Source organism: Electrophorus electricus, chromosome 12, assembly GCF_013358815.1.
Source record: "Electrophorus electricus isolate fEleEle1 chromosome 12, fEleEle1.pri, whole genome shotgun sequence".
Lineage (NCBI taxonomy): Eukaryota > Metazoa > Chordata > Actinopteri > Gymnotiformes > Gymnotidae > Electrophorus > Electrophorus electricus.
This window is the reverse complement of record NC_049546.1, coordinates 3,259,713-3,272,777: the sequence shown is the minus strand read 5'-3', so window position 1 is coordinate 3,272,777 and position 13,065 is coordinate 3,259,713. Positions and strand designations below refer to the sequence as shown.

General features: G+C 43.8%; 1 protein-coding gene across 2 annotated transcripts in view; it reads right to left on the bottom strand.

Annotated features, from left to right (window-relative positions):
• Positions 1–13,065, bottom strand: part of tead1a (TEA domain family member 1a) — a 40,559-nt gene that overhangs the window by 20,743 nt on the left and 6,751 nt on the right. For both annotated transcript variants that reach the window (XM_035532224.1, XM_035532223.1), the window contains exon 2: positions 4,974–5,216. In XM_035532224.1, the coding sequence (XP_035388117.1) occupies positions 4,974–5,178 (205 nt within the window). In that variant the 5' untranslated portion in view covers positions 5,179–5,216. The remainder of the gene's footprint in view (positions 1–4,973; positions 5,217–13,065) is intronic.

Below are 13,065 nucleotides of genomic sequence, written 5' to 3'. Positions count from 1 at the left end.
CTGTGACTGCATACGAGTTTCTTTTTCACTCAGCAAACTGCAGGCAGCCATCCACATCCAACCGTGGGTGTGAGGAGGAGGTATGATATCTCACATCAGCCTGGTCTGATCTCCTGTTATTAGTCCACTGCTGATCAGACATGGAGATAAAATGTTTTGAGCTGGTGTGGAAAGGAAGCACAACAGAGTAACAAAACAGCAGGACATGCAGTATACAACAAAAAAGGGGTGCAATTAAATGGCACTTAAATGACAGAAAGATTTAAAATTGTATCACCTTATAGTAATTGCAAGTTGAACAGTAGGGTATTTGCTCAGCTGTAAATTTTTACTATATTAGAAATACAGGCCATAAAGTAGGAGTGCAATGCAACCAAAGTTTCAAATCTTTTTTTGTTTTTTCCTCAACACTTGTAAGTCCATCTTTATTTCTGATGATGGACTCAGTCCTCCTGGACATGGAGGATACCAGGGTTTCACACATTTCTGGTGAGATGTTCTGCCATTCTTCAGCTGCTCTTTGGTCGAGGGGTTGTGTTTCTCTACCTCTAAAACACACCAAAGGTGCTCCACTGGATTGAAGTCAGATGACAAACTTGGCAAGGTCATAGTTTTCAGTTTGTTCTTCTTTAGAAACTCTTGTGTGATCTTAGCAGTGTGCTTTGGATTAGTATGAAGCTGGAATATTCCTCTTCGGTCATGTGGCTGGAGACTGGGAGTCATCTGGGCAGCCAGTATTTTGGTATATCCACAGGCATTCATGGTCCCATCTATAATACCATCTCCCCAGCACGTTTTCCACTCATGCAGCCCTAGATCATCACACACAACCTCCATGTCACTCCTATACATTGTGTCGGGACTGTGCATTCACTGTGGTAGTCTATGGTTCATGCCAAACATACTGGGCCCCATCTCAGTCCAGCATTTATCTTGGTCTCATCTGACCAAAGAACGTCCCCCCAATATTCCTCAGGCTTTTTTTTTTTTTTTCATGTTTAGCCAAGTTTAATCTTGCAGTTTTGTGCTGCAGAGCAAGCAAGGGTTTCATTTCTTGGATGCCATCAACAGAGGTTGACTTTATGCAATGTCCTTTGCACTGTCTGAGTTGTTACAGAAAGTCTGATTTCCATTGATAACCCCTGGTCCAAGTGCTTACCCATCTGTTTTTCAGAGCTAGGCTGTGCAAGTAGCACACTGTATGACAGCCACTACAGCTCTGGTTAATAGTATTAGGGCTTATTTTATGCCTCCTGATTACTGTTCACAGTTATTTGTTTGTTTTTTAGACTGATTTTTAGTTGGTGATGGATTTTCCTGTCTCCATTTCTCTTTGTGAAGTTTTGCTGTCAGATTTTTTCAACAGCTCTGGCAACTCTTTTCCATGTGCAGTCACGATGCAGACACGCAGTCAGACAAAGCACACATCTAAAACAGAGAGTTCTGCTATTCACAGGTCATTTTATAACCACGTTCACGCAGTTAGGCCGGCTTGAAATCAAAGGTGTATGTAAATTTGTTTCAAAGATCACAGGTTTTATAACTTGTGCATCAGTAATCATGTGTTATCACTTCTGGGGCATTGAGTTTGGTACCTGTATTTTCATTAACATCTCTTTGTTTTTGAGTGCTTTGGATTCAGATGCTTCTGTTGCTGCCTAGATACGGACACCGTGACAGTAAGAAACAAACCAAGAAATACATTTGGGCCAAACTGCTTTATCAGCCATCCTACTAAACTATCAGCTTGTTTTCATTTGGTGCAACTTGAAAACAGCATGCATTTTTCCACTGATTTTTAGAGGGAACTTAGATCTTTTGGTGGTGATGTAAATAAATAAATAAATGAATGAATGAATAAAAGTGAGAAACAATGTAAAATATAACCTACCACCATATATAAGAAAAATAAATAAATGAATAAAAACACACGTTTTTGTGAAGGTAACCCTGGGGCTTATTTTAGAAAGTAAAGATTTTTTAAACTAAAACACCCCCCATTCCCAACACACACACACACACACTCTTAAAAAAAAAAAAAAAAAAAAAAAAAAAAAAAAAAAAAAAAAGTAATTACTCTTTGCATCTCATTGCTGTTTTAAGGCTTGAAAACACCACCAGATCTTGGATTTGACAACTAATGTCCATTGACAACTAATGTCTGAAAGGATGATGTATAATTCATAGAATGAGATCAAATCACTTTCCGTATGTTTTTAACCATTTAGGTTCTTTCGGAATCTGTGTTTCTAGAAAGCTCTAGTTGTTTCAGACCACAGCTGGTAACCAAGTAGACACCACTGCCGCATCAGAAATGAAGCTCTCCATTGTAGGTCAGTGCAAAGACAGCAGTGTGGTAGTACCACCCACAGGTCTAATAAAATGACATATACAGAGTGGAGCTGATCCCAGGCAAGCAATCAAAGACAGTTTGGACATAAAAGGGCAGACTAGATTCTGGCACAGCTGAGACTCCTCTGAGGGCGGGTTAGTTCTCGAGTGGAAGCACTAAGATTAAATCAGTCCTTCATCAGCCTCAGTAGGAGACTGTCAAATCTAATTAAGGCATGCTCTCTCTCCGCCCGGTTAAATCACTCACAAAAACAGCGCAACAGTAGCTTCCGATAGCGGATTCGACAAAAGAAATGCACCAATTATCCTGAAAACGGGGGAGAAAGAGAGCGAGAGAGAAAACAAACCACACCTTTTGACACAAGCCTCACTCACAGCTGACCTGAAGACAAAAGGCTATGGTGGGGCTGCAGCTCATAACCTAAAGGAAGCCACTGGCCTGCTGTGTGAGGAAGTTGCAGCTCTTCTTTTGGCCCTGGTGTGGTCAGGCAGGAGTCACCCGCTCATACAGCTGCTGGATGCCACGCCCACTCTACAGCTGTTGCCGTGGTTTCCAGCCTCCTCGCCAATCAGCTCTGCCGCAGGCACTGCACTAGGTCAGCCGCCCCTCAGGTGCAGCGGAGTGTCTCTCAGATGCACAGCAAGGTGAGATCAGCCCCTCAGGTAAACAGCTGGATAAGCCCCGGTACAAGGTAGCCATAGTGGTGGGGGGGGAATTATACATTGTTTTTAGAGAGTGTGAGCCAGTTGCTATAGTGATGGCTGTTAGTCCTCTGCACTGAGCAGGATGAATAGTGTGTGTGAGGGCACTCAGCGGTCTGGTCAGACTGACCAAGTTCTTTGCACTGAATGCAAACACAAACCAGCTCCCAAAACCATGGACTGAAGCACACTCCGATATCCCCAGGTGAGGATAAAAAAGGAATAATTACAAAAGATGGCTCAACATTCTGTGAGTCAGCCCCTTTGTACAACTAAATCAATTTGTCATCACAGCTATACATTTCTCCCTTGCATGCTAGCTCTCTGAAAATAATAATGCGATGGGTAGACTTGCCTTATAACAAAGAACCAAAGTGTATTCAAACAGAAAGGTTGTGAATCATTATTGGAGTACAAGGCTTAGCAATATCGATAATCACAAGCGGCTGCAATATGAAAATTATGTAAAGGAGCCCTCTAACCAATCAGATTTATTTATTTTTTTTACTATGTGCTATGAGTATCCTAACCAATCGCAGTAATTCTAAAGAAGCAATCTATGAATTTGATGAATTACAGCATTCACATTATTCAACAAACATTTATGATTACAATAATGTAGGATAATATGAAATCATATCATAATGGCTGACCTATTAAGATATTTCAGTATTTTGCATAAATCAATCGCACTACTGTAATCACACCCTTTCTATTGCTATAATTATATTTAGCTATGCTTATGAATATATTATATAGTCAAGTTTTTGACCTTTTTGTGTTTTGAAATATTTATCAAAAAACGCTTAAAATATAATTTTAAACACACACAGAAGGGCTTCTTAAAACTATTATTTGGCCAACGTCTGTTTACGGGCAGTGAGGAAACAATGCTGGTAAGGAGTCTAGCAACAGTGCTCTCTGAGTGGCTGTAGCCTGCATGTCAAGTGGCTCGAACACGGTGTTGTACGGCCCGGCCGAGCAAAAAGTGTCCCAGGTACTAGCACTAGCAGGCTGTTGAGCTCGTCCCAGCTGGAGCCAGATCAAGACAGTAGTTCAGATCAGTTCAAACCAGTTCAAACTAGCTGGACAATTCAACAACAGCTGCAAGCTGTCAGGTCAGATCAAAACTGTGTGCTGTACGATGATTGCTTAACAGGACAGGGGGACTGAAAGCAGCGAACATGCAAGGCTTACCATTAGATGTTTTGATCAAGCACTGTGATATTCTCACTGACTGATCGCACTGCTCAGTGGGGAGGGAAAAGAAGTAGAACTCGAGTCTGTGTGTGCAGCTACCATAAAATATATCCAGCTCTCAAGTTGGCAAAAGATGAAAAGAGTGACAGATACTGAGTGAAAGAACAAAAGAGAAAAAGAATGGAAGAGAAGGAAGGCAGGAGAGACAGAGAGATGGCAGTGGGGTGGGGGGTGTTGGTAGTACTATTCCCACTTTCCATGACATCACCCAGCCGGGAGTAGAGGAGGAGTCAGGAAGCGCAGCTGGTCTGAGCTGTAGGACCATCTGCTCCCCCTTGCTAATGGTTCACGCTGGCTTTACAACGGCGCCCATAAGGGCCGCCTCTCCGCGCACAGCAGCCCGACAGAGCCGCCACCACTCGGGACCGGGCGCATGCAAGTGCTCCAGCCGATGAGTGGGGATCAGGGTCCAGCCTGTCATATGCTGAAAGAAAACGCACAGAGGGGCGACTGATCACAGCCCAAGACATGCCGCGTGAAACCAAAAGACGTCCGATACTTGTGGGTCTCGCGTTGAGCTGCATCTTTCTTCCAGCAGTTTCTTTCCCCGTCTCTGAATTAACTGAGTTTCCAGAGAATTCTCTCGGATGCCTCGTTTCTCTGGCAGCGAGGAGGGGGGCAGCGAGACCCCCCGCCCCCCGCCTTGTTGCACAACTCACCGTACATCTTGCCCTCGTCAGACAGGATGATCTTGCGTCGGCCGCAGGGCGGGTAGATGGCCAGGGCCTCCTGGAAGCTCTGCTCGATGTCAGGGCTCCACACGCCTTCGGCGTCGTTGTCCATGGGTTTATCCGCCGAGTCACTCATCCTCTCGATGTCCTCGCCGCTGCCACTCTCACTGCCGCTCCAGCTGCCTGGATCCATGGCAATGGCTGGGGCAGGAGAAGACCCGAGACAGGAGTCTGCAAGAGGTGTGCAAGAAGAAACAGAGGTAAGACGGACAGACGGACATGGAGGACAAAACGCACAGAGGGAGCAGCAAAATGTGTGGAATCTCAACATGGCCAACAATGGTTTGGTGCAGGAAGAAGGGAAAAAAAGAAGAAAAAAAGACAAATGCAAACACTCAAAAAAACAAACACACACTCACACATGCAATCATATAAAAAGTAAACACATGACCATCAAATATAATGACCATTCACAATATTGTATAAATATGCAAACTTTCAGCAAGTGGCTCTCTCAACAGGGCTCAGAGCACCCACCCTTCTAGCAGAGTAATGACAACCAGGAAGGAATTCCAGCTAAGAGGAAGACGGGTGTGCAACACCAGCGTTTTGCTTCAGGCGACGTGGATAGTTCAGAGACAGGGAGAGTTCAGTTACTTCACTGGTCTCTAAAGTGTCACCTTCTGAGAACTCTAGGAGCGTCTTCTCCCCTTCACTTGAGCTCTTCTCTGAAAGGAGCTCTGTGGTGAAGCAATGATTATGTTACAGTAACAGCTCAGAAAATCCTTTGCCTGAAATGTTTAAGATGCATTGTATCTTTTAGAAATGAAAATTCATCTGTCAAATTCAAGCACGTACGCACGCACGCACGCATCCTAAACCATCTATCTGTTTTTGTGAATTAATTGCTGGGTGCTGCAGCCTTTTTAAGCATGGGGACTTCCCTCTTCAGAGCTCAGGGAGCAGGGAATACGCCAAAGCAAGAACCCGCTGTAATGAGAATCGTACAGCACTGTAGGGCTGTGTGACTGAAACCACGAGGAAGCATATTTAAATCACAGCAGACCAAGTGTGGGCAATCACCATGCCCCCAGAACACCTACCACAGGAAGAAAATCATCCTCCTGACTTTGGAACTAAACAGAGCTACACAAGTCAGAAAAATCAAAACTTAAAAAAGTCAAGCTAATTAGGCCACAGAGTCTGCATTCATCTTCATATTAGACTTCACATGACATGAGCTCGTTCAAATGCTAGTAATGTCATCATCCTAAAGGGAAGAGAGACGGAAGCACCTTTGAAAGCCCATGAAAGAAAATGAGAGCTAATTCAGGAGTGGTGATTAATCCACAACAGCTGGTATCTCGATGGAGAACAGTTACAAGCTGTCAGCGTTGTCAACCAAGCCCTTTAAATTCATGGTGGGAGACTGCTGTGTAAAAATTCCTCATACTAAGTCTCAGCATAAATGTGGGGTTTATCCAGAGGTCAGCCACAGTGCCTCACTGTTCTATATGTACATTAAGCACTCAAGCCTGTAATATGTCAACATTGTTTACAGATTGCTGCACAAGCTAAAGAAAATGCACATGAATTTGAACATCTGTGCATGACATCTATAGTCTGTAGTGATCATACTACAAGAACCCCACTGTCCTGGTGAAAACAAACCAAGACATTCACGCACATCTCATTTGAAAAGCTACTTCAGGCTATGATGAGTCAAAGATGAGTCAAACTGAAAGACTAAACAAGCTGGCAAGCAGAAAGTCACATTCATGAGGGACATTCAATCATATGTGCACAGCCCAGGACAAAGACAAAAAGACTGCTGCCAGTGTGCAGACACCTCCTGATGATCTGATGCTGGTGTGAACTGAACAAGAGGAGACGGTCTACTACAAATGCTGTAGTTCCGATCAAACTAGCAGAATGAGGCTGTCCAGGGAAATACCCAGTGGAAACAGTGGAAACTCTGGTCCATGTGTTTCCTGTTGAATTCAAGGACAACTCACAGCGTCTGTCTGTGTATATGTGTGAGAGAGAGTGAGAGATAGACATGACGTGCGTTTGGGAGGGTCTCTCAACACACCTCCTTCGCTGTGACCCAATTATTTTCCTTTAAAGTGCTGGCTGCTGACAGCACAGAAGAAACTCCCTGGATCCATCAGCAGGCAGCTAAAGACCGCATGCGCGCCAAACCACTGAAACCCTTATCATCATCATCATCATCATCATCATCATCTTCTGGATGAGGAGATGAAGGAAAATCTGCTTCCAGCATAGTGTAGCATGCATGCTGGCCTTAACCCAGGATTGCTGTGTGATGTGTCGTTTTCCATCTGATGCAGAATGCAGCCCAGATGCGTCAAACAAGAAAAGCTGCTTTACGATGACAGAAAACTGCAGAACTTTACATAGATGCCCCTTTCAACATGCACTATAACGCAATGATTTTGTTTATGCTTATACGCTGGAGAGACCTGACATGACAGGACACGTTAAAAACATAGAATTAAATGGCTGTCCCCCACTGGAACCAATTCAACAAGACAAGTATCATCCACAGTGATGACAAATGGTTGTGAGTTCAGTGACTCCAGTATAAATGTCTATTCTGATTATCCTACTTATTGCTATGCCTGTTTTAGAGTGCAGGTATACAGGATTGTTACACTGATTTATTAAACACCAAAACATGAACCTGTTATTCAAGATGTGAGATTTTGCTCAAAATGTGTTATGTTGCTCAGATACTCTCCATACTAGCTCCACAGGGATGCATCTGGTTTAAACTGTGAACACAGTGCAGGGCCATAATGGGTCTCAGGGAGAATTCTGGGATGCTCTGGGGTCAGGTTCCAGACACAGGTTATACCTAGACCTGGACTAAAAAGGATTTCAAATGGATAATTTCCCTCAAAAGTGTAATTTAGCCTAAGACTAGGCTTAATCTGTTTAGAAAACTGGTCTTTCAAGTTTGGGAAAGCCCCTCTGCTCTTCTCAGGTAGCTATCCTAATAGACTATGCCTTTCTGCTGACCTTACAGCAATTTTAAAAGGAAAGGAAAGGAAAGGAAAGGAAAGAAAACAGGTGGCAAAAGAAAATACAGTGTGCATCCTTCTGAGTCTTAATGTAATAAACAGGTTTTGTAAGGAGCTGTACGTAGTGGTGAGCTATCTGCAATTGAACAGCAGTAAGAAGATTTTCGACTAGCATGGATTTGAGATGATTAAAGAGGGGCCTTTGGTGATTGCTTAATCTATAAGAGGCAGCTGCAAATGCATTCTGCTCCCTGTAATTTAACAGAGCTCACGCTTCAAAGAAAGAAAAGGGAAAAAAACAAAAAACAAGACAAGACAGCAAGCAAGAGAAAAACGAGAAAAGCAGGATAAGAAAGATTAAGAGACAAAACTACAAGTAATCAATAAGACAAATAAAGCCTTTTTTAAATCTGTGAAAGGTTACATTTTTAGGCCTTTATTTTAAAAAGTGTGTCAATAGAGTATGTGATATGGGTAACTGCACTCACACACACACAGTACCAGAGATATCAAAACAAACAGCCAAACAGTTGCTTGCAAGCAAACTGCATTGCTAAACCCTAAGAAATCTGGAGGAGCCTTCCAACACCTCTCGGACGTCGGCGCTCATTCTGGCTTTCTGCTATGTATGTGCAAACACGTAAAAGTCCGTAATTCCGGGTTTGAGCAGTTTTGGCATGCTCCACCAAGCTCCCTCGGCCTGGCGGGAAGAGCCGGGAGGTTGTGACTGGTGCAACATGACAGCGCTAGCTACTGGAGAGGCTGACGCTCGCGTGGGACCACAGCGGCAGACGGAGGAGAGAGATTAGTCATGCGGCAGGATACCACCATCACACTTATTCTTCTCTTCAGCCTCCAGGAAGCCAGGGCCAGGCAGGGGCCCGTGTTCTGGGCACGATTCAGGCTGAACGGAGGGGGTTGTGGGGAGTGGAAGGGGTGAGCTCACCCACCCTGGGCAGCCGCCTCACTCCCTCTGGCTCTCTCACACTGCCAGTGGCCACAGGGGGCCACATGCTGTGTGTGTGTGTGTGTGTGTGTGTGTGTGTGTGTGTGTGTGTGTGTGCGCGCGTGCATGCATGCATGCATGTTGCTTCAGGCTGGGATGCTGTCCAACCAGTGCCAACCAGTTGTAATTAAAATGTAATGACATGTATAGATGCATTGTGTGCATGTGAGGGGTCATGTTTATGCTGTCAGTGATGCAAAGAAAGACTAAGTAGGAATGCTCGTTTTATTGTCCTGCAGTTAGGTTTAAAACCCAGAGCGCTATGTAACTTGTGTGAGCTTGGGTGGAAGTTGGAGAGTTATGTATCCTCACGAGGAGCCAACTAGCAGGCTAGGAAGTGTTACTGGCAGCCTGGCACAGAAGCCTGCATGGACCCAATTATGTGTACACAGTCCCTACCGCTTAAAGGGAATTTACATATGAAAAAACAAGCTTTTTACAGAGCATGTGCCGACATTTGCAACACTGTTCATGTGGTCACGGGAGGGGGCCAATCCAATGTGTCAGGAGAGAAAGCTCAAATTACACATCTCACACAGTCTTGTTTTTAAACAAACACACTAACTGCATTACCTGTGCGTATACAACAACAAAAGAGGAACGAACACCGTACACAGCAAAAAAAAAAAAAGGAAAAAACACATTTCACCCTTAATCACAGCTATTAGATTAAAAGCCAGTACACTGAATTAGCTGGAGAACACAGAGCCTTAGGAATTAACCTCATGCTGAGTTCTATAAAATGGAAGACTAGGAAATCTCTCAATCTCACTTCATTACCACTTCATTACCATAAGCAGTAATCAAACAGACCAGTTCTTAGGCCGAACATTAGCCACAGTTTTCTATGCATGCAATTCCCAGGCTGAGACACGCGCATGCACGCATTTCATATCGGTACACAGGTTTCAGAGTGACCTCATTCTGGGACACTTTAATCAGCTATGAGAAACACAGAGTGGGGACTGCACAATTACAAGTCGAGGAATGAGCAGGCGGGGTCATAGCGAGTGAGGTGCAATGTTTACAAATGTGTCCAGTTAGCAAATTACATGTCCTGACATGCAACAGAATATTCATGGTCTGCACATTGTACATATTAGATACTGGTTCCTTTACAAGAAAACACTCAACCATGTTTGAAAACCCTAATTATAGGTAGGCTACTGTACCATGCAGAGACCAAACCCAGAAAGGACTTGTTCCAGATTGACTGCCTCTTCTCTTCCCGGATTCTAGAACATGAATCCCAACTAAATTTATTTATAATGCCAATTTAAATCCCGTTTCCCCTTTTACATGATGAACTGGTAAGAAAGGCTAAATAAATAAATAAATAAAAATCATGCTGAGTTTAGCAGAGGGTTGTTGGTTCAATATTTGTCCCAACATCATGTTACCTATAATCTCTGAAATGTACTGGCAACCCAACATCCATCTCAGCTTCAGATGCTCAACAAGACAGTGTGGTACTCTACCTGCAACAGTGGTTTTATCAGGCAGAGTAAAATTAGCCTCTGTTCTGGGAGAGGTATTCACATTAACCGTCACAATCTCATTCCACGTTAATAGCCTGAAATGTGTAGATATGATGAAGGGCTTATTATGCGCAGGGATAATAAATGGAGGGGCTTTCTTATATCCTCTGCTGCACGTAAATGATTGCAGAAAGGCACTGGCTATTATTTACAGCGTTTGTGCCATTGATAGAACATACTCACACAATGCTATTAGCCTAATACCGAGACTATCATCAGGCAAGAAATTCAATTAAGACTGACCTAAAAATCCCTCCTTTCAAGCAGAGCTGGGAGTGAAAGGCTTCATGAAAAAGGTAGCATACATTGTTTCCGGCCATTTTCCTTCATGAGATCATTTTCTTTTCTTTGTCAGATGGATGCGTATTTAAGACACAGCCTCTTCAAGCTTCTTTAGGGAAAGGGTCACACCAAGACCTTCACAGAGGTATTTTCAGCAGAGAAACCATAAAAGGGTTCCACAGAACTTAATAAACTGTTTCATTTGAATAATAAAAGTTGAGTAATTGTAAAATAAATTGTCGTCTACTATACTGGGAATACAGTGACATATGCCTATATTTAAAATGTATAATATATTTAAATCCAACATAATACACAACATGATGCATCACTGTAAAAAAGACATGGTTGGAGAATATGAGGATACAATCAGGGAGATATTGGCAATGAGAACTACCTGACCAATCTGAGACACTTAGCATGTTGTGGCATTAATGTGGGCTCTGAGCTGCATCACATGGCAGGCTCTGGTCCCCCGGGCCGGAGGCCACAGAGGGCACTTGAAGGGGGGGGGGGTTGTGAATGAAAACATTCCATGGCCATGTCGAGCCACTACCCCTGGGATTTCTGTGCCTCAGAAGGCCTTAGTGAGATCTTCAGACAGTGTGGATCAGCTCCTGTCAAGCAGACACAAACAGCAGCAAAGTAAAAGATCAGCATACGGAACACTGCCGTCTATTCCTTAAATGAAGTCTGAGATTGCGTGAACAGCTAGCAGCAGCAAGAAGCCTCCACCTGTTCCACAGCCAACACCGGTGTTTTTCTTTTTAACTGCATCTGTTCCCACAGCATTTAATAGAACTGGTGACCAATATGACTGGTGTCTTTTTTTTTTTTAAACCTTCCTTTTGGGTACAGTAGAGTGTACTTTGGATTCCTTTTCAAATACTGGACTGTATGCAGAAGACTTCAGCCTCATCCTTGAAAGCCACCAGCCAGCCTGCAACGTGAAGTCATTCTACCGGCTTCAATGACCGAGCTCAGATGGGGAGGAGGAAATGAATGGATGGATGGATGGATGGATGGATAAATAGATAAACAGCAAAGCGGGTGTTGGGGACAGCAACTCTAAATCATTTCCTCTTCGGTGGATGAAGGATCAACACGGTGCTGCTGTGATGTCAGAGTGGAAGATACAGGCTACTCAACACACATTCACAGGTTCACTGAGAGACAACCACGTGGTTCACTTACACAAGCACACACAGAGGGCAGCTAATGCAGTACAACAGCAGCTAAGTACTTAATGAAGGTAAACACAAGGCCTTTCTGGGTGCAGGACAAAAGAAAAAAAGCAAACATTTTTTGAAAAATAAATAAATAAATTTATCAACAGCCTCTTTACATTTATTTAAAAAAAAGTGGTGAATCCAATTGTTCAGACCAGAGGTGCTCATTTATTGATAACATGCTTTACCCACTACATCGCTAGACTGCATTTGAATAATTTGAAGAACAAACCTACTTGTTTTCATCTCCACATGCATTGGATACACCTTCTCTAGCCTCTCAGCTCTCTAGCCTTAAGTGGGAAAGGGGAAAAAAGGTGTTGCCTTCTTTGGGAAGCAAAGGGCACTCGGAGGCGGCAGACCCAATTCAGCCACTTTTATTTCATTTCCTGTGGCCCGATACCATGCCAGAGGCTATGTGCAAAGTCCACTTCCTCCAGGCATTGTGGACGACCGATCCAGGAGCCAGCCGACTTCCTCCAGGCTTTGTGCGCCTGATGTATTCCATGACCACTTCACAAGAGCCATTCTTCTCACAGTGGCTGGTTTTGCTGAGTCAGAGCCTACTATTATCTGAAGTCTTCCTGGGGTGCTGCTCGGCCCACGCTGTCCCGCACTACCGCCTCCAGGAAATGGAGGGGACGACATGTTGAAATAAGTGCGAGCTCCTGAGAAGCATGGCCGACAGGCGCTCATAACCTCCTCGGCCTGTCCAGCAGAGGAAGAAATACGAGCTGAGGAGGGTGCTGGGCACCCTGACTGTTTTCTTTTTCTCCAGACACAGGTACAGCTACAGCTGGAGAATATAGACTTTTGTAAAGAGTGAACAAAGTGTGCATTGACCATACTCCCTCAAACTGTGAATGAATGGTATTGTTAAATATTACAAGAAACTTTTTTTTGTATGCGGTAAAGCACCATCAGGAAACATTTAGACTGACAATATAAATTTTCTTAGACACAACTAAATTGTACTTGGAA